This window comes from Euprymna scolopes, chromosome 23, assembly GCF_053919585.1.
Source record: "Euprymna scolopes isolate OS-2025 chromosome 23, ASM5391958v1, whole genome shotgun sequence".
NCBI lineage: Eukaryota > Metazoa > Mollusca > Cephalopoda > Sepiida > Sepiolidae > Euprymna > Euprymna scolopes.
The window spans coordinates 52,846,417-52,872,842 of NC_136504.1; the positions used below are offsets into that span (position 1 = coordinate 52,846,417).

General features: G+C 32.5%; 2 protein-coding genes across 3 annotated transcripts in view; one reads left to right on the plus strand and one right to left on the minus strand.

Annotated features, from left to right (window-relative positions):
• Positions 1-232: 232 nt before the first annotated feature.
• LOC145245900 (large ribosomal subunit protein uL24-like) lies at positions 233-13,738 on the minus strand. Its single transcript, XM_080107636.1, has 4 exons — positions 13,609-13,738; positions 6,198-6,373; positions 958-1,098; positions 233-403 (listed from the first exon to the last, which is right to left on the minus strand). The coding sequence occupies exons 2-4, from the start codon at positions 6,363-6,365 to the stop codon at positions 281-283; spliced, it is 432 nt and encodes a 143-aa protein (XP_079963762.1). The 5' UTR covers positions 6,366-6,373; positions 13,609-13,738; the 3' UTR covers positions 233-280.
• Positions 13,739-13,861: 123 nt separating this feature from the next.
• Positions 13,862-26,426, plus strand: part of LOC145245899 (protein O-mannose kinase-like) — a 29,169-nt gene continuing 16,604 nt past the window's right edge. The window contains exons 1-2 of one of the 2 annotated variants that reach the window (XM_080107635.1): positions 13,862-14,166; positions 21,088-21,393. In XM_080107635.1, coding sequence (XP_079963761.1) covers positions 21,088-21,393 — 306 coding nt within the window. In that variant the 5' untranslated portion in view covers positions 13,862-14,166. The remainder of the gene's footprint in view (positions 14,167-21,087; positions 21,394-26,426) is intronic. The other variant, XM_080107634.1, reaches the window with a different exon arrangement.

The following is a 26,426-nucleotide window of genomic DNA, read 5'->3' on the forward strand; positions in this document are numbered from 1 at the left end:
TTATTTGATTATATACATGTCTATATTTACTGCACTGTATTTTGTTACTAATGCTGTATCCTAGGGTTCTACTGTGCGTATATATAAATAAAATAAAGTGATTTTTAATATCATAAATACCCCCATACACCTTTAAAAATATATGAAATAAGTGTTTATTTTATATCATAACCTGCTCCAGCTATTTCCAGGACTTCATAAAAGTGGTACTAAAAAAGACCAAAACAAATGATTATAGATTTAGTTTTTATTTTTCTGCTAAAGAGGATTTCCAATGTTCTTATGAAGTTTCCATAATTGATTCTTCAGTGTGTTTGCCTTTGTCTGCAGCAACGCGTGAACGGCTCCTTCTGTCCAAAATGCGTTTACGATCCTTATCCAATTTTAATTTGACAATAACCACCTGAAAATTAACAAGAGAAACACTTTAATAAAAAACATTTGATAAAATAGTTTTCAAGTTGAAGAATTTAACTTTAACCCATATGAGATGGCCATGTAGCATTGCATAATCCTAACACAGTAATACACTATATGAGAAGTCTTGAAACAATTGCAAAGAATGATTGAATTATTTTTATCCAGAAAGAAATCATATCTCCAGAATTAGTTTCCCTAAATCTCCCACCCAAAAACTTTTCATATAGTTACAATTTTTAAGAATAGCATAATAAATATTAAGGCCGATATTGAACAATTACTGAATTTATGGTTTTCATCTTGCTCAGTTTAAGATCTTAGGAGTTAGAAAAAAAAAAAAAAAAAAAAAAGTTTCAATCTTGTTTTATTAACAGATAAAAGCTAAAATACAAAATTTCTGATAATTCAAAACTTAGCGATCATTGGAAATATTTTCTTAGTTTTCATTCGTAAAATTTATAAAGCTGAAATAATATTCATAAGAGGTTTGTTAGGATTAAAAAAAAAAAAAAAAAAAAATGATGAAGAGACACTTACATTGGATGGGTGGATGCCGACATGAACAGAGGCACCATTAGCCTTTTCTCGCTGGATTCTTTCAATGCAGATTACAAATTTTTTTCGGTAACACTGGACAACTTTGCCGAGCTGTTGACCTTTGTAATGTCCTCTAACAACCTACAAAATACAAAAAAAGCATTTTAAATCATTAAAATTTGCACAGAAACATTTACACACCAAGATCTGCATAAAATTAACCAAGCAATCAATTGAGTATAAATTTGTTAAAGAAATGTTGTTTAAGCGGTAAGATTTCCTACAACCAACATGTAGGCTACCCAATTCTTAAACATTTATTGTCACCTTGCTTATTGAAAAACCAGATCAATGATTATTTAGAACATTGATTGGAGAGTACACAAGGCAGGGAAAAAATAAAAAGGAACATTCAGGACAACTTAATTACATGAAATGTTAAAAAAGTATAAGTTGTCCTGGCAATTATTAGTAAAATCTGGTAATAAGTTATGCAACACAAAAATGAAAAAGTTCTCAAAAAAAAAAAAAAAAAAAAAAAAAAAAAAAAAAAAAAAAAAAAAAAAAAGATTTGTTTATTGTTGCATTTTATAATTTGTAATTTTTTTTTTGGTTTCGATGTAGCTTTTATTAAGTTGATTTTTCCTTTTTTGGCCATAAAAAAAGTCTCCATTTTATTAATTGTCCAAGCAAGACTATATTTAAACAGTAAATAAATTGCAGCAATGCAATTAACATGTTACAACAACTGAAAATCAATTTGTCAGAGTTTGATGTATCAGCTAAATACTATTTTAGATTCAATTTACCCAGCTATTGCTGGCCTAACAGAGATAAACCTGAAAGGAAAAAAAATTTTTTTTGCAAGTCTACAAATATAATTTTTTTTTTTTTTCTCAAACTAAATATTTGAAATGAAAGTTCAGATTTATAATTTGTTTCCTTATTTAAAACCTTTTTTTTTTGGACTAATTTTGTGATAAGATTTGTTTTACAATCCAGAGATTCTAAATAAATTGGCATATAAGTAAATAACTATTTACCAAAGTGAAGATAAGTTACTCTTCTACCTAACTAGAAAGGCTTTTTAGTATTTTTTACTTTAATCTAAAAATGTTTGGATGGAAAACACAATGTCAACGTAATAAACATGTTGCAACTATTTTCACATGGGCTTGTCAGTGTAACTGGTTGACATTACTTGTTTTTTGAGCCGAATAAACATTTTACTTTAAGTAAAAACATTAAAAAAACATATCCAGCTAAGTAGAAGAGTAACTTATCTTGCCTTTGGTAACATTTATTTGTTATATATTCGGGTTTTTGACCACTTTTTCGAATATTTGTGGATTGTAAAACAAACTTGAATGTTGTTTAAGCGGTAAGATTTCCTACAACCAACATGTAGGCTACCCAATTCTTAAACATTTACTGTCACCTTGCTTATTGAAAAAACCAGATCAATGATTATTTAGAACATTGATTGGAGAGTACACAAGGCGGAAAAGTGAAAGAGGGAACAACCTGATTACATGAAAGATAAAAAGTGCAAAGTCTTGAAAGTCTAATATATATATATATATATATATATATTTTCTTTGAAAAAGATTTTTGTCTTAACAGAAAAATATTCAACAAAATGTTTAACCAGAAAATTATTTTACCAAAAAATATTGATTAATATTAAACTTTAAAAAAGGAACATACTAGAATTAAAAAAAAACAAAACAATTTTATGTACACTCAATTAGATGTGCCTTATACACTATAAAAAAAAAAAAGGCATTTTGTTGCACTTTTTAAGATTTTAAATATTTATAAATTTTCTCTTTATAAAAACAATTATATTGATTATAATTTTGACAAAAGAAAGGGGGAAGTGGCGGCAAATCAACAGTCTCCTTTGGTCTTCAATCTTATATTCAGTCCATACATTTGTCACACATGGTCAATTTATGAGGGTCAAAGTCAACCAAAAATAGACGTTGCACAGCTTTCTAGCACGACGAAGCTACAGAGGCCATTCTGCCTGAAAACACATCAGATCCCAAATCAACACATACAGGCCAAAAGTCACTTAAGGATAAGGTCAGTGAGATTTTTAGTCGGATAATAAACTGATTTCGAACTATGATTAATTCACTGGGTGATATGTAGCAATGTTGCATGCACGGGTGAGTTCAGAAGAAACCTCATCAAAAATAATTTTCACTCAAGTATACCAACCAATTAAAAGGTGCAAATTATAAAATAATTTTTTTATGCAGATTTTTGTTTAAGCCATCCATAATTTAAAATATTTTTCATCTCAAAGATAAGCATGGAATTTGTGGAAGAATGCTGTTTAAGCAGTAAGATTTCATACAACCAACATGTATGCTACCCAATTCCTCAAGATTTATCACCTTGCTTATTGTGAGTGAGTGAGTGAGTGAGAGAGAAATAAAAAACAAACAGATCAAGGATTTAAAATATTTGATCAGAAAGTACACAAGGCAGAAAAAGTCTTTTAAAAAATAAAAAAAATAAAAATCAAGATCTGAAATTATAAACACAAATGCATAAAAAGATAGTCTAACGAGTCAACTTTGATTTTTCTCAGAACCTTAAGTATCAAGTGTAAATATCAACTAATTTGCATCATCCTTAATGTCTAAAATTGTAAACACCTTTCCTAAAATTACCAGTTTGTCTTTCTTAATCTTTACTCATATCTATAACAAATGTTAGCAAAGGCAAATAAGTTACTCTTCTACTTGGCTTTTAATGTTTTTAAAATGTTTATTTCATCAGAACTAGTGTCTAGCATTATGTGAGAACAAGAAAAAAGGCTGTGACTTGACTCTCACATTTTTGAAGTCTCGATATGGACTTAAAAAATAAATTGAAATGCTGTTAGAAACCCAAATGTTACTGTGATCTTTATTGAGTGGGGTTCAGACAGTATTCTGTTTTATTTTGGAGTCAATTATCGAAACTTTAATGTTACGAGTCAAATCTGCCATTTCTTTTCTCACATAATGCTAGACACTTGTTTTTTTTGAACAAAAACCTTTAAAAAGACAGAACTTATTCAGTTCAATAGAAGAGCAACTTATCTTGCCTTTGCTAACATTTTAATGTTTTTTATTGACCACTTTTTTGTACCTTTCTATTGTAAAACAAACTCCCAAATTTAATCTATATATCTATAAAAGTGAACGTGTCTGTCTGTCTGTCTGTGTACATTTCCCTACGCAATAACTGTCAATTTTTAGTCTATAGACTCGAAATTTGAAATACTGGGTACTGAGATTTGGGAAAATCGATGTGACGGGTGTCAGCCAGAAATTTGGCTGTTAAGGGTTCAAATTTCAACGATTTGACCTTTAAGAACTCTACCAAACTCCTCTGACAATTATGGGTCTAGACACTTGAAATTTTAGATATAGGTTCCTTGAACATGGATCTAACTTAATAAAGTGATTTGAGCCCGAAACAATAAATTTTAAGGGGTCATAATAGGGGTCAAAGTTTAAAAAAATTAACCATTTTTTTTTGTTTTTTTGCACAGCATACACCTCCAAACACCCGAGCAATACCGGGCACCCCTGCTAGTTACTTTATAAAAGCGAAGCATTATAGGTCACCTCAAACTTTTAGTGGTGGGCTACTGATGGCAAAAAAATGATACTAATGAGCTTTTGTACTATTGTATAGAAATGTCCTGTTTTTTTTTTCTAATTGAGTATTTAGCTATAAATCTCAAACTCAATACATATTGTTAAGTTGTACATTAGAATTGCTTATCACCTTTTAGCACAAAGTATTTTTGGGACAAAGAAAGGAATAATTCCCAAACGTGAGCCAAAAAGAAACAAAAGGACAGATTTCGGTTGACCCTGACCTTTGCACATGGCTTCTGTAAACAAATACAAAATAACCGACATGTTCAAATTTTTGCAACCAAGATGTACAGTTTTATTTCTCACTCTCCCTCTTTTAAAAAAGATATAGGTAAAACTTGGAGAATGCTTTGTTTTACAAAAAAAAAAACACGGAAATTTACATTTTGTTCCATTTCGATTTGTTTTTTTTTTTTGTGTGTGTGTGTGTGTGTGGGGGGGGGCATGCGCAATAAAAAATAAAGATTAACAAGCCACTATTTGAAACACTTCGGGCAAACATTTTATTTTTTAAAAATGAAAAAACCCCGGCTGTTCCAGTAGTGCGTTTTTCAAATATGTATTTACAAAACTATTATTTAAAAGTTGCTTTAGCAGGTTTTTCCTTATTTAAAAAATAAAAAATACTGAACACGGTTATTTTATATTAGCGGTGGGTGCCTGGCTTTAAATTACGCTTAAATACAGTACTGATTAAAAAATACTGTATTTTTTAAATATTGAAACAAAAACATTTGCCATGTTCTGTACCATTTGAGCTATTGTCAGAAATATAAGATTTAAAATTAAACCATTCCAAGCTTTGAATTTGCATAAAAATATGTCGGCAAGTTGAAACGAACATTCTGCATTTAAACATGCCTGTATGCATTATTCATCCATCCAAATATTTTACTCATTATAAACCATCCTTGGTTACTATTTCCTGCTAATTTAAATGTTATGTGATCAGTAGTTTAAGAATTTATGTTTCATTTATATAAATTTGTTTATAGAGGCCATGTCCTTTTGTTTCTCTCTTCAGCTCATGTTGGTTGGGGTCCTTATCCCCACCCCCTTCCCTTAGTGAAGCAACACAATGATCTACCACCAGAAGAATTTTCTTTATTTTAATACCACTGACTGGAACCAATCACTTTTTTTGTATAATGTGATGACACTTCATTCACACAACTCTGAAACAGATTCATGTGTTGCATATACCATCTCTCTCTCTCTCTCATATATTATATATATATATATATATATATATATATATATATATAGATATTTATTTATTAAAAAAGCTTTCACATTACCGCCGTTTCAAAATAAGTTAAAACAAAAACTTATCCATGTAAATAGAAAAGTAACTTATCTTGACTTTAATGTATTTGTTGTACATTCATTTTATCATACCTTTCGTTTTTGTTGGTCATTGTATGAAAAAACAAAAAAAACAAAAACAAAACAAAAACACACTATCAAGTAATTCTCCCCCTCACATTCTCTTATCAATCTAAAACATTGGACATAACAGCGAGAAGGGTGGAGAAAAAATACCAAACCAAGAAAACAAAAAGAGGCAACGCGCACCTGAACTTCATCATCCTTTCTGATGGGCATGTTGCGCACATTGTATTTCTGTCGCAATTCCTTTGACAACGGAGATGTCATGAGTTTCCTTCGGATGTGAGAAGGGGCATTAAAATGCCGTTTTCGGTTCTTCCTTCGGGAAGAGGAAACAGACTTGTTTAATTTCATCTTTTAACCTAAAAAGTAAGCAAAACAAAACCGTTAATTGCAAAAAAATATCTTTTAATATCAAAACAAGTGAATCAGACAACTATTTGCCAAGAAAAGCAACAATACTTTCAAATCAGACGATAGGCAATCCTTTTTACTGCTTTTTGGGAATCGGCATCCATAAATTTGCAGCCACAACGTAAATAGTTCCGACTACAAACCAAAATTTTTTGGTTAATATTGTGCGAATTTGTTATCATTCGTCAGACTCAGAAAGCTTCGGCGAAACAAAGATTTAATAACGCCAATACAAAATTTTTTTTGGTGCTTGTGCACGTTTGCTATCGCGCTATTTTTGAATAGTTTTTTTCCAGATTAAATTTAAGCTTCAGTATGTTTTTTTTTAAAAAATTAAATTGTTAGAGGGAAGGTAGATTTCGGTCTGCAAAAAACGAATCTGCTAACCGTTTCCGTAGCAGAGAAATAATTTTCATGATATGAAGAAATTACTTTTCAAAAAGTGGGTGATTACTTTCCTATATAAATTCAACTTAGCATGAGCCCCTATTTTCTGGCCACTTAGTGAGGACGAATGTTTTTTTTTTTTTTTTTTTTTTTTTTTAAATTTATTAGCTTTTAGGTTTTATTTTCGTTTCATCTTTCAATAAAGAAACGAGGAAATTGAAAAATAAAGAAAAATCGGTGCAAGTCTATAAATGGTGGTCCACTCCACTGGTCCACAAGTAATCTTTTTTACTATATAAGTCTGAAAATCTTTATAATGTACGTACTTGTCTCTGCATGAAAATGTCATATTCCAAAAATCAAATATTATGAGACATTTTATCGAAAAAAAAAAAAAAAAAAAAAAAAAAAAAAAAAACTTCACGCCATCTTGTTTTTGAATGATACACTGCTAGCGACACCTATTGGGAATAAAGACCAGAAAGGGGCAGACAATCGACACTATAGAAAAAAAACTTGGAAAATTAGGTAATCTCCAAAAATACCGTTAGGGCTTACAACATGGCCGCCAGAAGAGTCAACAAAAAACTGCGAATAAAATATATAAAACTCGTAATTTCTGTTTTTAAAGTGGGTTGTCAATTTTCGGTATTATTATACAAACACCGTGACAGCGTTAGGGTTAGGGTTTAGGGTTAGGGTTAATTCGCTGTCACGGTGTTTGTATAAATTTACCCAATTTTCTTTATGAAATATACTTCCAAAATAAACTATTACAGTCGTTTAAAACATAATAGAAGTATTATTTTTTATTTTTTAAAAACAATGTTTACAAAATGTCTACGCACGTTTTTTGTTGACTCTTCTGGCGGCCATGTTGTAAGCCCTAACGGTATTTTTGGAGATTACCGAAAATTAGTACATTTATAAGTTTTTGAGGATGTTGAAAACGAAAATAACGTTTAAAATTCCAGCAAACGAGTAGTTTCCAAGATATGAAGAAGTTTACGTAACTTGAGCACCCACACGTTGACGCTCCTCCAACAAAAATTCGGCAAATGTGTATTTCAACGGCGTAAATTCAAGTTTTACACTAGTGGTGGCCATAAAGTGGGTGATCATTATACATTAAATTATAGAAAAGTGATACCACACTTTCTTTAAACTAACATTTCTTCATATCTTGGAAACTACTCGTTTGTTTGAATTTTAAACATTATTCTCGTTTTCAACATCCTCAAAAACTTATGTCTTAATTTTCCAAATTTTTTTTTTCTATAGTGTGGACAGTCGATTGTCTGCCTCTTTTTGGTCTTATATTCACAACATTCCCAATAGGTGTCGCGAGCAGTGTATCATTCATCATTCAAAAAACAAGATGGCGTGAAGAAATGTCTCATATTTGATTTTCTTAAAAAAAAAAAAAAAAAAAAAAAAAAAAAAAAAAAAAAAAAACTACTTGATCGATTTACGTGATTTTTGGAATATGACATTTTCATGCAGTGACAAACAGTAGGTGTCAGAAATTTCGTGAAAATAGTGAATAATTCCACCCCATCTTTCCAAGCTTATAACTCCTCGAAAAATGTAATTCAAGCCACCCCCCCTTTTTTTTTTCAATTAAAGGAGCAAGGACCAAGGTTTCATTAAAAAAAAAAAAAGTACTAACTGGGAGTAGTAGTAGTAGTAAAAAATAAAAATAAAAAATTGTGTGTGTGTGTTAATTTTACAATCCAGAGATTAAAAAAAGTGATAAAAAACAAATGTTACCAAAGGCAAGATAAGTTTTTAGCGTTTTTTATTTAATGTAAAATGTTTATTCGATTCGAAAAACAAGTAGTATCGAGCGTTACCCGAGCACAAGAAATAGCCGCGTAGTATCTCATCTCAGAAGTCTCGACAAAGATTTAAAAATTATTCAAAATACCGTTAGACACCCAGCCAATAATTGCTCCCTTATTGGGTGGATTTTTAACAGTATTGTGTATAATTTTTAACTCATTGTCGGAAAGGAAATTGTGGCCTGGTAGATCAACACAAAACCTACCTAAAAAAAACTAGGGGATTTCGGGTGTGCTGAAAACGAATAACGCAGGTCGTCGCAGGTACTCTTCCGCATATAACACGACGACCATGTTTGTCCATATTTGTAAAATACATACCACGCAGTCATTTTTTTTTTTGTGCGCGTGTAACGATCGACAATGTTTTTTGTGAACCGAATAAACATTAAAAACAAAAAGCATCTAGGTAGAAGAGTAACAGTAACACCTAGCCTTTGGAAACGTCTTTTTTTTCTCCGTTTTTGTATAATTGGATTGTAAAACAAACCCTAGTTTTGTTTTCGTTATATATTAACGAGGGATCATTCCCATTAAAAAAATCGGATAACCTTTACGGAGATGGTCCCAACGTCTGAGCTCGGGAAGAGGCCGTCTGACGTAGTCGGTGTCGAGGCAGAAAATTACCCCTTCAATAAAGTGCCCAGTTGTTAACTTAAGGAGAAAAAAACCGTTCCAATAATTATAATTTTTATTTATTTTAAACAGTTCAAATAATTAGAATTTTAAAAGATAAACAGTTCAAATAATTAGAATTTTACAAAATAAACAGTTCAAATTTTTGATAATTCAACAGTTCAAATAATTGGAATTTTACAAAATAAACAGTTCAAATAATTAGAGTTTAAAAACAAAAACAAAAAAACAGTCCATATGATTAGAATAGTTCCACGTGGTTAGTTAACCCTGTAAACTTCTGTGATGTTTCATATTTGTAAAAGCATCTGTGACATATCGCATATTTTAGGGGTAGAGTAATTTTCTGCCTCGACACCGCCTACGTCAGACGGCCTCTCCCCGAACTCAGAACGAGGCGGACGTCGGGACCATCTCCGTAAAGGATAACCAAAAAATCGAGTTAGTATTATGTTAGGTATGTGAAAATGCCAAGGCTTTTGCGAGGGTTAAGTGGCATTGATAACTTGAGTAAGCCGTAATTCTGTGCACTGAGGTATGTGTCATAAATTGGCCCCTACCACCTATATCCGGGGGGTTAACTACACCGCAGGGATACTGATGAGGTAGCACACATGTTTCGCTACATGCTGGTATTTGAATTATTTTCATACGTTCAGTAGAAGTGTAAAAAATTTTGAAGTGAAGTTTTGTGTCATTTAAATCATCATTATTAGACCTGAAGGTAAGTTGTAATAGTTTTGAAACTATATATATTCGTTAATATAGATATTAAACATTATTTGTGCGAAATATGAAGCCTATATGACTTTACCTTCATTGGTTTTGAGTTTACCTAAAATGTGAAGCCGTTACGAAAATTTTCAAAATTTCACTAACGCCATATCGTTAACCTACGCACTTTGTTTACAAATATTTTCCAACAACGGCAATGACGCTAAAACTATGGCTGGCTAAAAAAATTCTTTTAAATTATTAAAATTTATTTCAGCATAATGAACTTTTAGGATTTAAATTATTTTACTTTCTTTAAACCAAAACATTTCTCCCCGGCAAAATGTATTTTTTTCTATTTTATCGAGCTGCTTTTTTTTTCTTCCATTTTGTTACTTTGCTTTTTTTTCTATAATAAACTAATAAACAAATTTACAATTAAAAAAAATACAAGAGTTATTTTTAAAATTTAAAAATAAAACTTTCATGAATATATTTTTTATTATGCACATTTTGCAAACTTTAAATTCTAAAAGTTTTAATAATTTAAAAGAAATTTTGGGTTTGTCTGTACACATTCGAAAAAGTTGTCAAAAAACAAATATATAACAAATAAATATTATCAAAGGCAAGATAAGTTACTTTTCTACCAAACTGGATACATTTTTTGTTTTTATTCAATGTAACATGAAAAACATGCAGTGCTTACCGTTGTATTGGAAAATTCAAAATGGCGGCCACTCTCTCTTAAACACGGTAAGTTTGGGAAAAGGTGTTATAAATAATAAACTAGACAAAATACTATTAAAAAAAAACCGAATATATGCCAACTTATGTCACGGTAACATATAATGAGCGAATTTCTAACAGTATTTTGTCTAGTTTATTATTTATAACATCTTTTCTTGAACTTACCGTGTTAAAGAGAGTGTCGGGCGCCATTTTGAATTTTCCAATACATCGATAAACACTGTATTCGAGCTGAATAAAAACACGAAAAATATATCCAGTTAGGTAGAAAAGTAACTTATCTTGCCTTTGATAACATTTATTTGTTATATATTTGTTTTTTTTGACAACTTTTTCGAATCTATGTGTACAGTAATACAAACCCGAAATTTTAATTTATATGCTAAAAGAAATTTTAATAATTTATATGCTAAAAGTTCATGAGAAATGTAAAAAAAATTATATTTATTGGTGTTTGTATGATGAGAAATAAAAAAACGGTGCTTCTGCTGTTTATTTTGACATAAAAAATCAGCATTAGCAGCAGACTTCATATGCGGGGATGTAATATTGCCTTAGTAATTGACTGCATCTTCCGCCCCAGCATCCCCTTTCACCTCTTAATCTTGTAAATAATTCATTAATAAACTTTCAAAATATATTTTTCTTGTTCTCCATTCAATAAGCTCTCCAGTGATATTTGTCTTTTTGAAATCGGACAAGAAATAAGAAAGTTATGACAAAATAACTGTGAAAAATCTTGATATCGGTCACAACTTTGTTAAGGAAATCCATTGATTCTATTGTCAAAAATTAGCCTCAAATTTCAGCTTTAGAATTGTTGTAACTTTCTTATTATTTGTCCTACAGAGGTGGTTCAAGTATCATTAGAATGGTCTCTGCGTACTCTTTCTGCTGAGCTGTTCCATTTTGAGATATGTTAACTTTGAAATTTTCTTTCACGTACCTAATTATGTGCCTAAAATTGAGAAAAGCACGTTTGAAAAATGGGTATTTGTACAGTTTAATCAAGACATTAAAAAATGAAAATATTGAAAAAAAGGGTAAAACTATACAAACACCGCGACAGCGAATTAACCCTACCCCTAACCCTAACGCTGTCACGGTGTTTGTATAATAATACCGAAAAAAGGTACTCATGCAATGATCCGTGCCGAAATAACGTTATTTAAAAATCCATTCTTAACATGGGGAGGGGAGGGTGTTTTATACCTATTCTGTACTTTAACCTTACAATTGAATAAAAAAATAAAACTAATTAAACGTAGCGCGGATCATTCTCTGCATTAGCACCGAGAGAAAAAAAAATCGGGTTTGTATTACTGTACACAGATTCGAAAAAGTTGTCAAAAAACAAATATATAACAAATAAATGTTATCAAAGGTAAGATAAGTTACTTTTCTACCAAACTGGATATATTTTTCGTGTTTTTATTCAATGTAACATGTTTATTCAGCTCGAAAACCATACAGTGTTTACCGATGTATTGGAACATTCAAGATGGCGTCTTATTCTCTCTTTAACACGGTAAGTGTAGGAAAAGGTGTTATAAATAAAAAACCGGATAAAATACTGTTAAAAACTCCCTCAATATATGTTACCGTGACATTGGTTGACATATTCGGCGGGTTTTTAATAGTTTTTTTTTAAACCACCTTTTTCCATACTTACGGTGTTAAAGAGGGTGTGAGACGCCATCTTGAATTTTCGAATACATCGGTAAACACTATGTTTTTCGAGCTGAATAAACATGTTACATTGAATTAAAACACAAAAAAAATACATCCAGTTTGGCAGAAAAGTAACTTATCTTGCCTTTGATAACATTTGTTATATATTTGTTTTTTGACAACTTTTTCGAATCTATGCGTACAGTAATACAAACCCAAAAAATAATTTAATTTCAAGTAGTTTTCGTTTTACAGCGAAAAAACAATTTATGATACCGAGCAAAAGGTTCGATTTTTAGGAAGAAATTTATTAAAGATGGCGATTTAACTGGAGTTAATTAAGTGAAAAATTTTTTTTTTCGGAGATCTTCAGTTCAAAAACGGATACGTACAATGTAACCTTTTTTTTTCGAGGTCTTGATTAAACTGTACAAGTACCGAAATATGTCTACGTGATGTTAAAGAAATCGAAGCAGAACAAAATAGTCACAAAATTTGAACTGATGGTCTGTTTATCTAACAACGAAACTAGAAAATTCTAGTAATATTAATACCTACTGAAAGCATAGCATAACGTTTCCTCCAATGCATAAACGGACTTTTGCCGTTCTTTATATAAGATACCATAAAATTAAACACGAAAATGCTATCTAAAAAAAAAAAAAAAAGTACGATCCGTATTCGAGTACAGAGATAAAAATATTTAAAGCTGCAATGGCAGGACGGTTAAACAATTTATGACCAATAATCAATTCTATTTAAAATTGATGCAAAATATTAATATACAGTACCACAATTTTACAATCAGTCAACATGCATTGTAAACCAAACTGACGATCTCAGATTGGCGTGCGTCTTAAAAAAAAACAAAAAAACTTTCAAACGTTAAATAAAGATTTATAATAAATAATAGATGTATACCAGATGATTTAAACAAAAATATAAGAGATAAAATTATACATTCTTAAACACGTGGTGAATACTACGTTGGAAAATGCAAGATGGTCGTGATTATATATATCTTTCACTAAAATCGATAATAAAAGTGCAAAAATGAAATTATATTTACAAAATAACTCTGAAAACAGCAAGTACACACAACAAAAATTACAATATAAAAAGATTATAGAAAAGTTATAACACTATTTGATAGGATTTTGAAAGATATTGGAGAAAGAAATTACCTTAATGTGCTTTATCACAAATGGATGACGGAAAAGAACTTCCGGTAGTTGGAATTATGGGATTTTGATACATTCACCACAGTTTCGTATTTCATAGAGAAAATGTTTAATTTGAGCATAAATAAAGTTATCATATCAGTTTCAACAAATAAAGGAATAAATAATATAAGATATAATTATATCAGATAGTAAATAAAAATATTATTAAAAAAAAAAAAAAGAAAAGAAAAAAAAGTACAGATTTGTTTTCGTATTATTAGTTATTATCTCCCCTGAGAAGCTGCAAAGAAAGAATCATCAACAATAACATGTGTTTTCCTCGAGTTTCCTTTGTATTTTATCAGAAAAATTAATTAATTAATTGTTGGAGAGAAAAAAAAAAAAAAAATAACTAAACCTATTTAATTTTGAGTAATGTGTAATAACTGAGAAAGAAAGTTAAGCGTATTTATTTACGTTGACGAGAAATATCTTTCTTGAACACAAAACAAGGTTTGTGAACAAAAAAAAAAACAAGCATTTCATTCAAATAGTTACTTAAAATTGGATTAAATTAAGGTACTTATGCAATTATATTACCGTGCTGAAATAATAACATTATTTAAAAAGCCATTCTTAGTTAGGGAAGAGGAGGGGAGGGGGGTATTGTAACTATTCTGTACGTTCGCCTAACAATTTAATTGAAAAGAAGGTATTGTAAAAACTTCAATATATATATATATATATATATATATATATATATATATATATATATATATATATAGCACAGTAACATAAGTGCATGCATGAGCACCAATTTTAGTTTCATATTTAATGTTTTGGTACTTAAGCACTTTTGTTACCATGCTGAAATAATAATGTTATTATTTAGAAAACCATTTTTGTTATGAGGAGGTTTTGCCATTATTCTGTACTTTCACCTAACAATTTAATAAAAAAAAGTATACCGCAAAACTTGAATTTAACATGAAAATACTATTTAAAAATAATAGCACGATAACAAAAGTGCATAAGAACCAATGCTTTTATTTTATGTGGAAACAAAAATAATACCCCCCCCCCAGCATGTCGCGAGTAAAAGAAGTTTTTCTCAAAATAATACTGGTAAAAACCTACTCAATGAATGTTGTTAAGGTGACATGTGTTACCAGTATTTTGTTTAATTTGTCAATTTTCAGTGCTTATCCAAATTCCAAAGATGCGTCGGCCATCTTTTTTCTTGTTCTCACACAACGCTCGACACTACTTGTTTTTCGAACTAAATAACGCTTAAAAAAAAAGAGACTTCCAGCTCAGTAGAAGAGTAAATTCTCTTTTCTTTTGTGACATTTTATTATTATTATTATACTTGTTTACTTTTTCTTTTTGTCGTAAAAATGTCAATCAAAAAGCACCCACTTTTTAAATGTTATCATTGGTGAAATTGACTTTTAACGGTCCTATTGTATATGTCGCCGCATGCACTTGCTTATTATTAGTAGTAGTATTTGTGGTGCCACACGGACTTAAGGCTAATGGTAGTGTTTCTTTAACACATGCATGCATTTATTTTAAAATGACTTTTAATGTTTAACAACCTGGACCCTTAATGCGTATATTAAAGTCTTTTTCTCTCTATGAGGGTGGTGACAGCAAATTAGTCGGTGCTAATGCAGAGAGTGATCCGCGCTATTTTTTAAATCGTATTTCCACGTTTAAAGTTTTATGATATGTTTTTGTATTCAATTGTAAGGTTAAAGTACAGAATAGGTACAAAACACCCTCCCCTCCCTCCCCATGTTAAGAATGGCTTTTTAAATAATAACGATATTATTTCAGCACGGATCACTCTCTGCATGAGTACCAATTAGTCTATCGTTCAAGTTTGTGCAAATAATAATTTGTTTTCTGATGTTTGCAAATTATTTCACGGTAAACTTTTATTTTAATTGCACCTCAACAACACTCGCCTTTAAAATGAAAGTTTTCTAACACATTTTTTTTTTCCAGTTTATTATTTAATGAAGGTCAGTGGCTGTCGCCATTCTTAACATGGGGAGGAGAGGAGGGTGTTTTATAACACGCATGTGCATTAGTACTTGTTCAGGGGTGAAAAAACATGGCCGCCAGCGAAAACATAAGGGATTACATTGGATAATAAAGGTCATAATATTCATACCAGTTATCATAGGTGCCACAGGACTTATGAAGAAGAACCTGAAGTCCTACCTAACTAATATTCCTGGTGAACCAAGTGCAAAAGAGATTCAGACAATTGCACTTAAGGGAACAGCGAGGATACTAAAAAGAGCTCTCGGTTGGTTTCAATAAAAAAGTGGGGCAATGTTGGCAGCTGGTTTGGCTGCCCCATACCCGGCATTACAATCTTCAAAGGAAGAAAAAAAAAAAAAAAAAAAAAAGAAAACTACTTACCTGCCCCAAATTTAAATGTAATATTCGGTTTCAGCATACCCGAAAAGTAAGACACCAATTCGTAAAAAGGGAGATAAGAATATCCCTTGTATTTGCAATATTCAAGGTGTTCACATCAAGGGAAAATGCCAGGCTGCTAGCGTTGCTCCATATTACCTCTTCTGAACTCCTTTTTTTTTTTTTTTTTTTTTTTTTTTTTTTTTACAAGGGTGTCACCACTTATCAAGGCCCAGAGGCCACTCGAGGATAAGGGTTAATAGGTATACATTAGTCATTGTGATTTTAGCATAGTAAACAGTGGGAATTTTGTAACTTGGATTACTTAGGGGGACGATTCAATTAGAACTTGTTCACATTGGACTTTTTCTTTTTTTTTTTTTTCATAGGTATCAACTCTCCCTTTACCTTTTTCACTTCCACAATAATCGTGCGCACCACTTCTTGATCAGTTGCATCCTCCCATTGGTGTATACTGGTCTGCACATAATCCGCAACCATCCAACTATAGAGGAATGAACAACCAGCTTCCGACAAACGAAGAAAAATTCTTGTTTTGTTAGGCCATCCTTGACTTTAGAGATCTCATTTCCTTGTCTGAATGTCAACTTTCTTGCCTTATTCTGCTGTAACTTCAATCCTAGAATCATTCCATTTTCCAATGATCATTAAGCCGTCAATCTATAATGTATTAACATGATCTCTCATCCTTTATGCAGTCACCTCTATCTCATCCATCAGTACATCATCGATATAAAAGAAGGTAGTTTTTTTTCACTGCATCTTTGGTCAACATGATCTTAAGGACTCCCGTCATAATTTTTAATGCGGAATTCAGTCCAAAACCTAATTTGGTCAAACAATAAATCTGACTTTTATATTCAACGAATTGGTACTGATATAACTTCTTGTCCACATGATTTTGAAGATAAGCTAAGTTCACGATTTTGGTTGCTCATGCCATTCTCCTCCACACTCTCATTAATTCTTGACGTACATTAATTCCATTTTTGGTGTGGCATGCCACATACTTGTTCAACTCCTGGGAGTCCAACACTGGCCTGACATTCTTCTTGGTAGGTTGAACCACTGCCATGAGTGGCAGAATTCCTTCAAGCATCCCTATCTTATTAAAATTCCTTCCTTTCTCAAACTGTAATCTTATCTCTCTTCCTAGCGTACTTTGGTAACAGTTAACCCGGTTTGTCAACACAGGTGGCCTTGCCTTGCCACTTGTCATCATCGAAACAGGCTCGAAAGTCTTCATCCTCAATCTGACATGGTTTGGATTTTGTTGAGTGGATGGTATTGCTGTTGGTCATATTTCTTGCTGTTCTGGTTATATACTGATTTCCAAAGTTCACCTGGTCCTTAATAATTGTAGCTTCTCCCAGGCTGTCTATAACATCCAGACTTCGTATGATACTGATTCCCATGATGAGTCTATTGAGCACAATCACTCTGAATCATAGCATAGGATCTCAGCTTTGGTTTCTTCAAAACACTTCACCTCTCCGCCATCTACTGCTTTGATATTGCTGGCTCTATTTGAAGAGTTGGTTACAGGAGGGACCACAGGAAGGTTGCCAATATCTTAAGTGAAAGAAACTTTTTTGTGGAACAAACTGGATTTGAACTTCGGACACTGAGATCGTTGGTCCATGCCATTAACCACTAGATCATCGTCACCTCCTGATATTTGTAGTGGTAAACATAGTTATACAGCTGGTATCATTTATTATGATTGATTTTTTATTTATTTATTTTCTGGACTTTCTCCCCTACTCCAAGATAATGAAATACAACAAAACAACTTTTGACATAGTTCTATGGTCACAAATTTATCTTATTGTCTATTATGTATTTATATATATATATATATATATATATATATATAAAACACACACACACGATATGATTTGAGAATCTTAAGTAGGACGAGCCCCGGTGTGCTTGAGGTATTGTGGTGAATGAAAACTTCAGCTAGGATCAAGCATAGACAAGCAAAGGTACATTGACGAGAATGACCATAGACACCCCCCTCCCCAATTTTTCAATGGCCTTGTGCCTAATTTTTTGTTTTTACAACATTTCATGGAAAATAAAAAATATATAACTCAACAAGGGCTCTAGCTCTCTTTCTGTTGACAGTGACCACTCTGCAACAACAAACTCTTACATGCCTTTTCAAAATTAAAGCGTTAACTACTGCCGCAATAGCACCCCTTTACTTGTTGCCTTGAAACATCAGAAACAGAATATCCAGTATCAGGTCTCTACAATCTCTCATCAAGTGGAGATCTGAAGAATTTTCCAGTAAATTTACGGCTCTGTCTCTTCATTATTTGTTCCTCTCTGTCAGGCGTGTTGTTGTAGAGGATGCAACTGGTCAGAATTCACCAGGATGTTTCGCCAGCACCCTAGCATGCTTCAAAATTTTCTCCACCTTCATGGATTCAATATCAGTCAATCGTTACAGTTCCATAGAAATGCGGCCAGGAAAAGCACTCCCAAAAGCAAGTTTAGCAATCTTAAGGCTTTGTCCCATATATCCAGCCAATTTTGTCAGTCACCTGCTGCATACATGTCCGCCAATTCACGAATCAAGGTAACTCTTCATTAAGTCTCAAAAGCACCCCCTGAAATTGCTGTCTTTAATCTTTTCTTAATATCCTTGGAATTGGTTTGGTCCTTCTCTCCCATCACAGCAAATACATCAGAATCAATGTTATGTCGTCACTCTTTTGCAGCTTCACCACCAGATGTAGCTTATTAAACCACATGACCACATTGCCTTCAAAGCAATGTGGTCACGTGGCCTCATGATATCACCGCTTAACCTCACTTGTTCGCCTGTTTTATCATTTTTGCCAAAACAGTTTGTGGTCAGATAATCAATTGTTAACTATTCTACACTTTCAACTAACAATTTCCAGGGTTAAATAAAACGCACTGCTGTGAAAACGTGCTACTTCAAAATCCGAATATATTCACTCTGTTAAAATCATTTTTTTTTTTTAAATTTAAACCAGCAGCATCTCATTTGCATATTAGGTGATGAGAAATCTTGTTGGTCCCCTGACAAAAGGAGGGTGGACCTGTAAATTCACCCTTGTCTGTTCATCTGTCCACACTTTTCTCAATAACTACACCTTGGAATTTTTTGAAATTTTGCACAAACATTAAACATGATATGAGTAAAAAAGTAACAGAACGGATTTTCCGTGAAAACTCCGGTTGCCCTCCTAAAGGTGCCTTTCGGGTTAAAATGGTTAGAATTGACACTTTCGTGCTTATTAAAGCACGAAAGTGTCAATTTTAGTCATTTTAATTGATGCCTTGGATTTTTACAAAACTTTGGGAAAAGTTGTAATTAACTGATTGCTATATAATTTTCGCGATAACTCTTGGGTGTGTCCAGGGGCTCTTTAGTGCTAATAAAAACAGTCCATTTTTGGGACTATTTTACCATATTTGTCCAAAATTTTCTGTATGTCTATTTAGCGTTTTTGCATGGTGCTGAACTCAAATTTAAATATTGGGGACTTTCGGGGCTAAATGGGGGGGAGGGGGAGAAATGATGCACTTGGTCATTTTTTTTTTTTTTTTTTTTGCATAGTGCAGAACTCAAATTTACATATGTTAAGGGCTAAAACTGCACCATTTGTTCATTTTCACTAGGATTTGATGTCCCCTGGGGACTTTCGGGGCTAAATGGGGGGGAGGGGGAGAAATGATGCACTTGGTCATTTTTTTTTTTTTTTTTTTGCATAGTGCAGAACTCAAATTTACATATGTTAAGGGCTAAAACTGCACCATTTGTTCATTTTCACTAGGATTTGATGTCCCCTGGGGACTTTTGGGGCTAAATGGGGGGGGAGGGGGAGAAATGATGGACTTGGTCATTTTTTTTTTTTTTTTTTGCATAGTGCAGAACTCAAATTTACATATGTTAAGGGCTAAAACTGCACCATTTGTTCATTTTCACTAGGATTTGATGTCCCCTGGGGACTTTTGGGGCTAAATGGGGGGGAGGGGGAGAAATGATGGACTTGGTCATTTTTTTTTTTTTTTTTTGCATAGTGCGGAACTCAAATTTACATATGTTAAGGGCTAAAACTGCACCATTTGTTCATTTTCACTAGGATTTGATGTCCCCTGGGGACTTTTGGGACTAAATAGGGGGGGGGGCAAATGCTGAATTTAGTCATTTATTTTATGCCTTGTTCACTGTGCACTCACAGGGGACCATGCATGCTTCACTGGTTTTTCATTAAAATTACCATAGCAATTTAAACTTTGACCATCATTTTCGGTAAAAGGAAAAACATTAAGAATTTTCACTAAAGAAAAAAAAAGCAAAGTTAAAAATCACGTTTTTGTTTGACACAGGGATGCACATTTACATTGTTGACAGAGTGGCTGCGTCCCAACTATTGGTCTCCACTAGCACCTCTATCTGGAGTTCCTACCATCTATCTTTTTGCAGCAATGTCTTTGAAGGTTTGGGTATTTTAGAATTTAGACTCAAATAGCATTGCATCTGACACATTGAGATTTAATTCTGCCTACCCCCTGTCTTCCAGCATATTCTTTACGATATGAAGCATGTCTTTCAGTTTAGTTTAGTTAGCAAAAAAATAATTATTTCCAACTAGGAGGATTGTTATGATGGTGATAATTTTAAAGAATGACTCAAATAATTTAAGGGAGGTAATTTTTGTTTTAAAATGCAGAGATTTATCTCTCTTACAAGAGCATTTCTTTTCTAGTTCTTGTTCTCTTCTCTCTCCAGTAAAAACCACTTTGTATGTTTCTGTGCATGAGTGTGCATCTCGCCTACACATGACTTACAGATTATTAGCTTTTATTTTTTACTTTTAATGTAAATTTTATTGAAATAAAAATAATGGTAAAACTAAAATTTTATTTCATTTTCCTGTATAACTTTGAAAAATATATGCCCCCCCCCCCTATTTAAAAACTAAAATGACATCAATAAATCCCGGACAACACCGGATTTGTATAGTTAATAAAAGAAGATTAATTTAACTTTGTGTTCTTTTTCAGATGATAGGGCGGATATTTGTCCGTCGCCACATGAGCAACAGCAGTCAAATAACATCGTCCGTTCTTTGTGCTTTAACCGTAATTGTCCTAATAAGTCATGTGTCAGCTGGAGGGCATCAGTTTCGTGACATGTCCAAATTGTGCTGGAGGAACCTGTCCACAGATGAATGGCTCTGTCGACCCGTTTGCCACTATGGTTATTTCTCACTTCCTGGTATGAAACGCTGTTACCAATGGTTGGGTTGTGAACATATAAACACTGTCATTGAAGTTGGCGACTTAATCGGTAATGGTGCCGTTAAAATGGTAAGTTCTTTTTTTTTTCAAAAGCAACCCAGGGAAAGTTGGAGAGGGGGAGGTGCTGTAAAACTAAGCTGCTCTTCTTTAACAATTACCAGACACCTCTCCAACACCCTATAACTATGACAAATAGCCCCCTACCTGAGAATTCTAGCTTCAAACTGTTCGGCCTAACATTTGGGGGTAATATGAACTAGACCAAATACATAGAGGACATTGCAAAGGCTGCTGCAAAGACGGTAGGTTCCCTCTATTGAGCTAGAAGACTATTCACGCCTGTACCTTTACAAAGCCACCATTCGCCCATACATGGAGTATTGTTGCCACATCTGGGCTGGTGCATCTACCACTAGTCTTTCACTCTTAGATAAAGTCCAAAAAAGAGTTGTCACTCTAATCGGTCCCACTTTATCAACTAAGCTCCAGCTCCTCTCATATCGCCACAATGTTGCATCACTGTGCCTTTTTTAAAAATATTTTAATGGAATGTGTTCTGATGAACTCATTTCACTTGTTCCCCTCGATGTACATATCCCTGCCAGAAAGCTTTCTATTCTAATAGTTTCTTCTCTCAAACAGCTAGATTTTGGAATTCCCTTCCTGCTGCCTGCTTCCCTGGCTGTACTGATATGCAAAAGTTTAAATATAACAAACAAATATCTTGTTAATCTTTTCTAGACATGGCCCTAAATCGTAGACCCTTACCTCCAAGTGGCGATATGCTTTGTCCCATGATTAAAAAACAACAACAAAAAAAAAAAACCCTTGCTATATTTCTTTAGGAACACATGACATAATAACAAGGGAAGTAATTCAGTTATGCTAAAAACAAGGCAAGTAATTAATATTTATATGATTTTTAATGCACACTTTATTCAAAAATGGACAGTAGTTACACACTCTTTACTGCCCCTTGGAATCTCTGGTGTTTTTTAGCCAAACATTTTATTTTTGCTAATTTTTGTCAAAAAATATTTTCTTTAATAATTTTTTTTTTTCTGCCTTATCATTTTTTGTAATTTTTGGATATATTCATTGCTGTAACATAATTAAGTTTACCTTCAAATTCAATATTAAAAATTTTGAATTTTGCTATTATAGTGTAGTTGTACAAATGAAAATTTTAAAATACATGTCTTAAATAGTATTTCTCAGCATTGATGCCATACTTGAAGAATTTGAACAAAGTTGTTGATTATATTGACACACTCTTCCATTGTTATGCCATGAATCTGGTGAATGATGCCTAGTTTGAGTTTCTGCAGTTGTTTGGATTCTTCTGGTACACATAGTCTTTGAAAAAACCCTAAAGATAGAAATCAAATAAATGTGATGACAATTCTGGGATGCAGTATCCGCTGCTCATTTGACCTGCAAAGTGATGATGCAGTAATGTTATGCTACGTCTTGTTGAAACCGTTGCTCATCTCATCACATATTATGACAGGCATCAATTGCCTTCCAGAATTTGTTAAACACCATTTAATGGTCTTTATCCCAAATCCTTATTCTCAAAGAAAAACAGTTTGATTATGCTATGTTTTAGAATGGTAATCCATGCGGCACACTTCATAGATTTCAGTGGCCTTTGAAAGACCGCATCTGGCATTTGAGATCCCCAGAACATGCAATTTTTGTTGATCGAGTCTGATAAAAAGAGAATACGTAACGTAATTAAATCCTTAAGTAAGAGAAGAATCCAGGTTGTCCTCGATGGTCGTACATCTAAACAATATGATATAAATGCCAGAGTACCTCAGGGGTCTATCCTTGGAGCTTTATTATTCCTAATATTCATAAATGACCTCCCTGATAAAATTGTCTCTGAGATGAGTATATTTGCTGATGACACCACACTCTATAACATGAGGTGAAAACAGATGAACACATATCTAAGGAAATGGCAGAAACACTAGAGAAAGACCTCCAATCTGTAGTGGAATAAGGACAAAAATGATGGTCACATTCAATGCTGCTAAGACTAAGCTTGTTTCCTTCAATAATTACAAGAAATCTTCTCTACCACTAATAGCAATGACCAAAAAACATATTACCTGAAAGTACTTCCTTTAAACTCCTCGGCCTAATGTTTACAGGGAACATGAGTTGGAACAGATACATTGAGATCATTGCCAAGACTGCTGCTAAGAAGGTGGGCTCTCTCTACCATGCTAGAAAGCTACTTATGCCTGAAAGTATCCTGTACATCTATAAGGCCACCATTCGCCCATGTATGGAGTACTGTTATCACATTTGGGCTGGTGCATCTGCTACTAGTCTCTCCCTCCTGGATAGGGTTCAAAAGAGATAGGTACTGAGCTGTCATCTAAGCTTCAGCCTCTCTCCCATCGACAAAAGGTTGCATCCCTCTGCCTGTTCTTCAAATATTTTAATGGTGAATGCTCTAACGAACTACAAACACTTGTACCCCCTCGACGTAAATACCTCCAACAAACTCGACAAGCAGCTAAATCCCACCTCTTCACAGTAGAGATCCCTCGGTGTAAGAAAGCCTTCTATTCCAGTAGTTTCTTCACTAGAACTCTTAGACTTTAAAACCCCCTTCTGGGATTCTGCTATCTCAACTGTACTGACATCAAATGCAATGTGAACAGATATCTTGTTGCTCATCTCTCTTCATAATGTCCCTGCAACTTATGTCCCCGATAGTAGCCCCCTACTTCAAAGTGGCACTGTGCCTTGTTTGGGGTGAAAATTGAATTAAAGAAAAAAAAAAGTGGGCTACAGGGTGGAATGATAAAATTGAAGAAATTCTTGTAGATGATTGTGAATATACGGCATAATCACGTTGACATACTGGTTCCCACTGGATCACTGAAGTTAAGCAATGTTAAACCTGGTCATTACTAAATGGGTGACCATTAGGTACCTCCAAACTGTTGTGTACTACATCATCATTCTAAACAGAAAACACAACGTCATCAGTTCGTGTGTTTTGTTGTAATTTCTATGGAAAAGCATTAACACTATAAAATTTATTTGCAAGTAACGTTATTTTACTATCGGATTTTCAAATGTACATTTATATTATATTGATTTAGGAAAAAATTGATAATTGAATATTTATGTATTAATCATATATTTTTTCCTATACAATAAATAAATGTATTCTGTCATATATACAATATAACTTACTTATAATAGTTTTTCTTTTACATTTTCATTTAAACTGTATTAAAAACGAACAAATTTTTTCATATGTCCAACTAAAACTGGGAATCCAGGTTTTACCGATGCATAACTTGACAGAATGGTTTCGATATTCATCTAAACAAAATAAAAAAGTTAATATAAATATTTGGCTGCATACTATCCGAATTTACAATAAATGTGTTATTATAAAGTTTAATAATTAATAAAAAATATTTGAAGAGTATTATTTTCATTTTACATCAAACAAATCGTAGATAAAAAAAAAATGTTAGTATGTTCTTATATTACCATATTTTCAAGTTACACAATATATGTTAATCATATTGTTAGGTGAAAGTACAAAATAGTTACAACACTCCCACCTCTCCCCATGTTAGGAATTGCTTTCTAAATAGTAACATTATTATTTTAGAATGGTAAAATAAGTGCATAAGTTCACAAAAAGTAATTTCTCATATATTACGAAAAACAACTAGTCCGTGTTAATGATTTGAAGATATAAGAAAAAAGCTTGCAAAGAATTCAAAATTTATACATTAAAAGATAAAGTTATCAGAAATTTCTGAATAAATAAAATATACAATCAAAAAAATGAACCGCTTATCCTGTCATTGTTTCCAGTCATCTTGGACTTCTCCTTGAAGAGAGGCGTGATTGAGGATTGCGTGACCCTTGCCTCACAATTACACACGCAGCTGCCCCTACGAGACTAAACGGAGGCATCAATTGTGGAAATTTTTACTATTACTTCCTCTCATTGCACAGAATTAGACTTGACATAAACTCCTGCTGCGTTCCGCATGGATTGTAATGTTTGTTTTTCGCTCGATCATACCAAGAAAACCCACTGGCCATTTTAAAATCTTTTATGTTGATACTTTCAATTTATAAATTTACTTTTATTGATTTCCACGGTTCCACCAGGACCACCCATCTCTAATGACCAAAATTCTACATTGACCAAATTTTGCAAATAAACTTTGAGTGCTTATACATTATAATCGGATATCTAAAAAATTAAAAAAAAAATGCATTCTAAATAAAAGTACTATTACGTGTCATGATAAAATTAGTATATATGACAAATAATCGAGTCAATCTGCTAGAACACTTTTTAACAAAAATAAAACATTGTTATTCACCATTTTCTAAATTGAAATAGCGAAAGTGAAAACAAGGGAAATAAGCATTGGCTAATCTAAAAAAATTATTCAATAAATTTATTTTTTTTTGTAATTATTTTTCTACTTGATCATTTTTCGTAATTTTTGGAACCTTTACTGATTTTGTCATAACAAGTCAGTACGTAATAGCGTTTTAACTTAAAATACATTTTCATTTTGATGTCCCATGATAATGCATAAACACTTAAAATTGTATCAATCCACTAAAGTGTTGGTTAATATGCCAGTGAGGCTTGGTACATATACTTGGGACTTTTTAAATAACCACAATACACTATTTCTATTATTTGGTTTAGCATTAGATGCAAACCTTTAACTAGACAAAGATATAATTTTAATTAAAAATAATTATTTTTGCCGTAACATTGGTCAAAATGTGTGATGTATTTGGTTACCATAATCCAGTTAACATCTTCAATCTAACCAAATTCTCTCTCATTGGCTTTTATAGTTCCTTCGCGCCACCTAGTATAGTGAAAAATGGAAATTATTTATTAAGCTTTGAGCATCCTCTGGTGTATATATGGTTATAGTCAGCTAACGTACTTCCTAACTTCTGGCGTAGCGCTATCGAAAGCGCTGACAAGGCAAATCAGTTCCTTCACTTTTATTGTTCTTCAGTATTTCTATTGTGAAATGATTTATTGAAATAAAAGAAAAGGACATTATCAAAAATATGAT

Coding starts and splice junctions, on each gene's coding strand:
- LOC145245900 (XM_080107636.1), bottom strand. CDS start 6,365: ATGAAATTAAACAAGTCTGTTTCCTCTTCCCGAAGGAAGAACCGAAAA. Junction 1,099..6,197: donor GAAAGGATGATGAAGTTCAG/GTGCGCGTTGCC, acceptor TGTATTTTGTAG/GTTGTTAGAGGACATTACAA. Junction 404..957: donor TCGGCATCCACCCATCCAAT/GTAAGTGTCTCT, acceptor GTTAATTTTCAG/GTGGTTATTGTCAAATTAAA.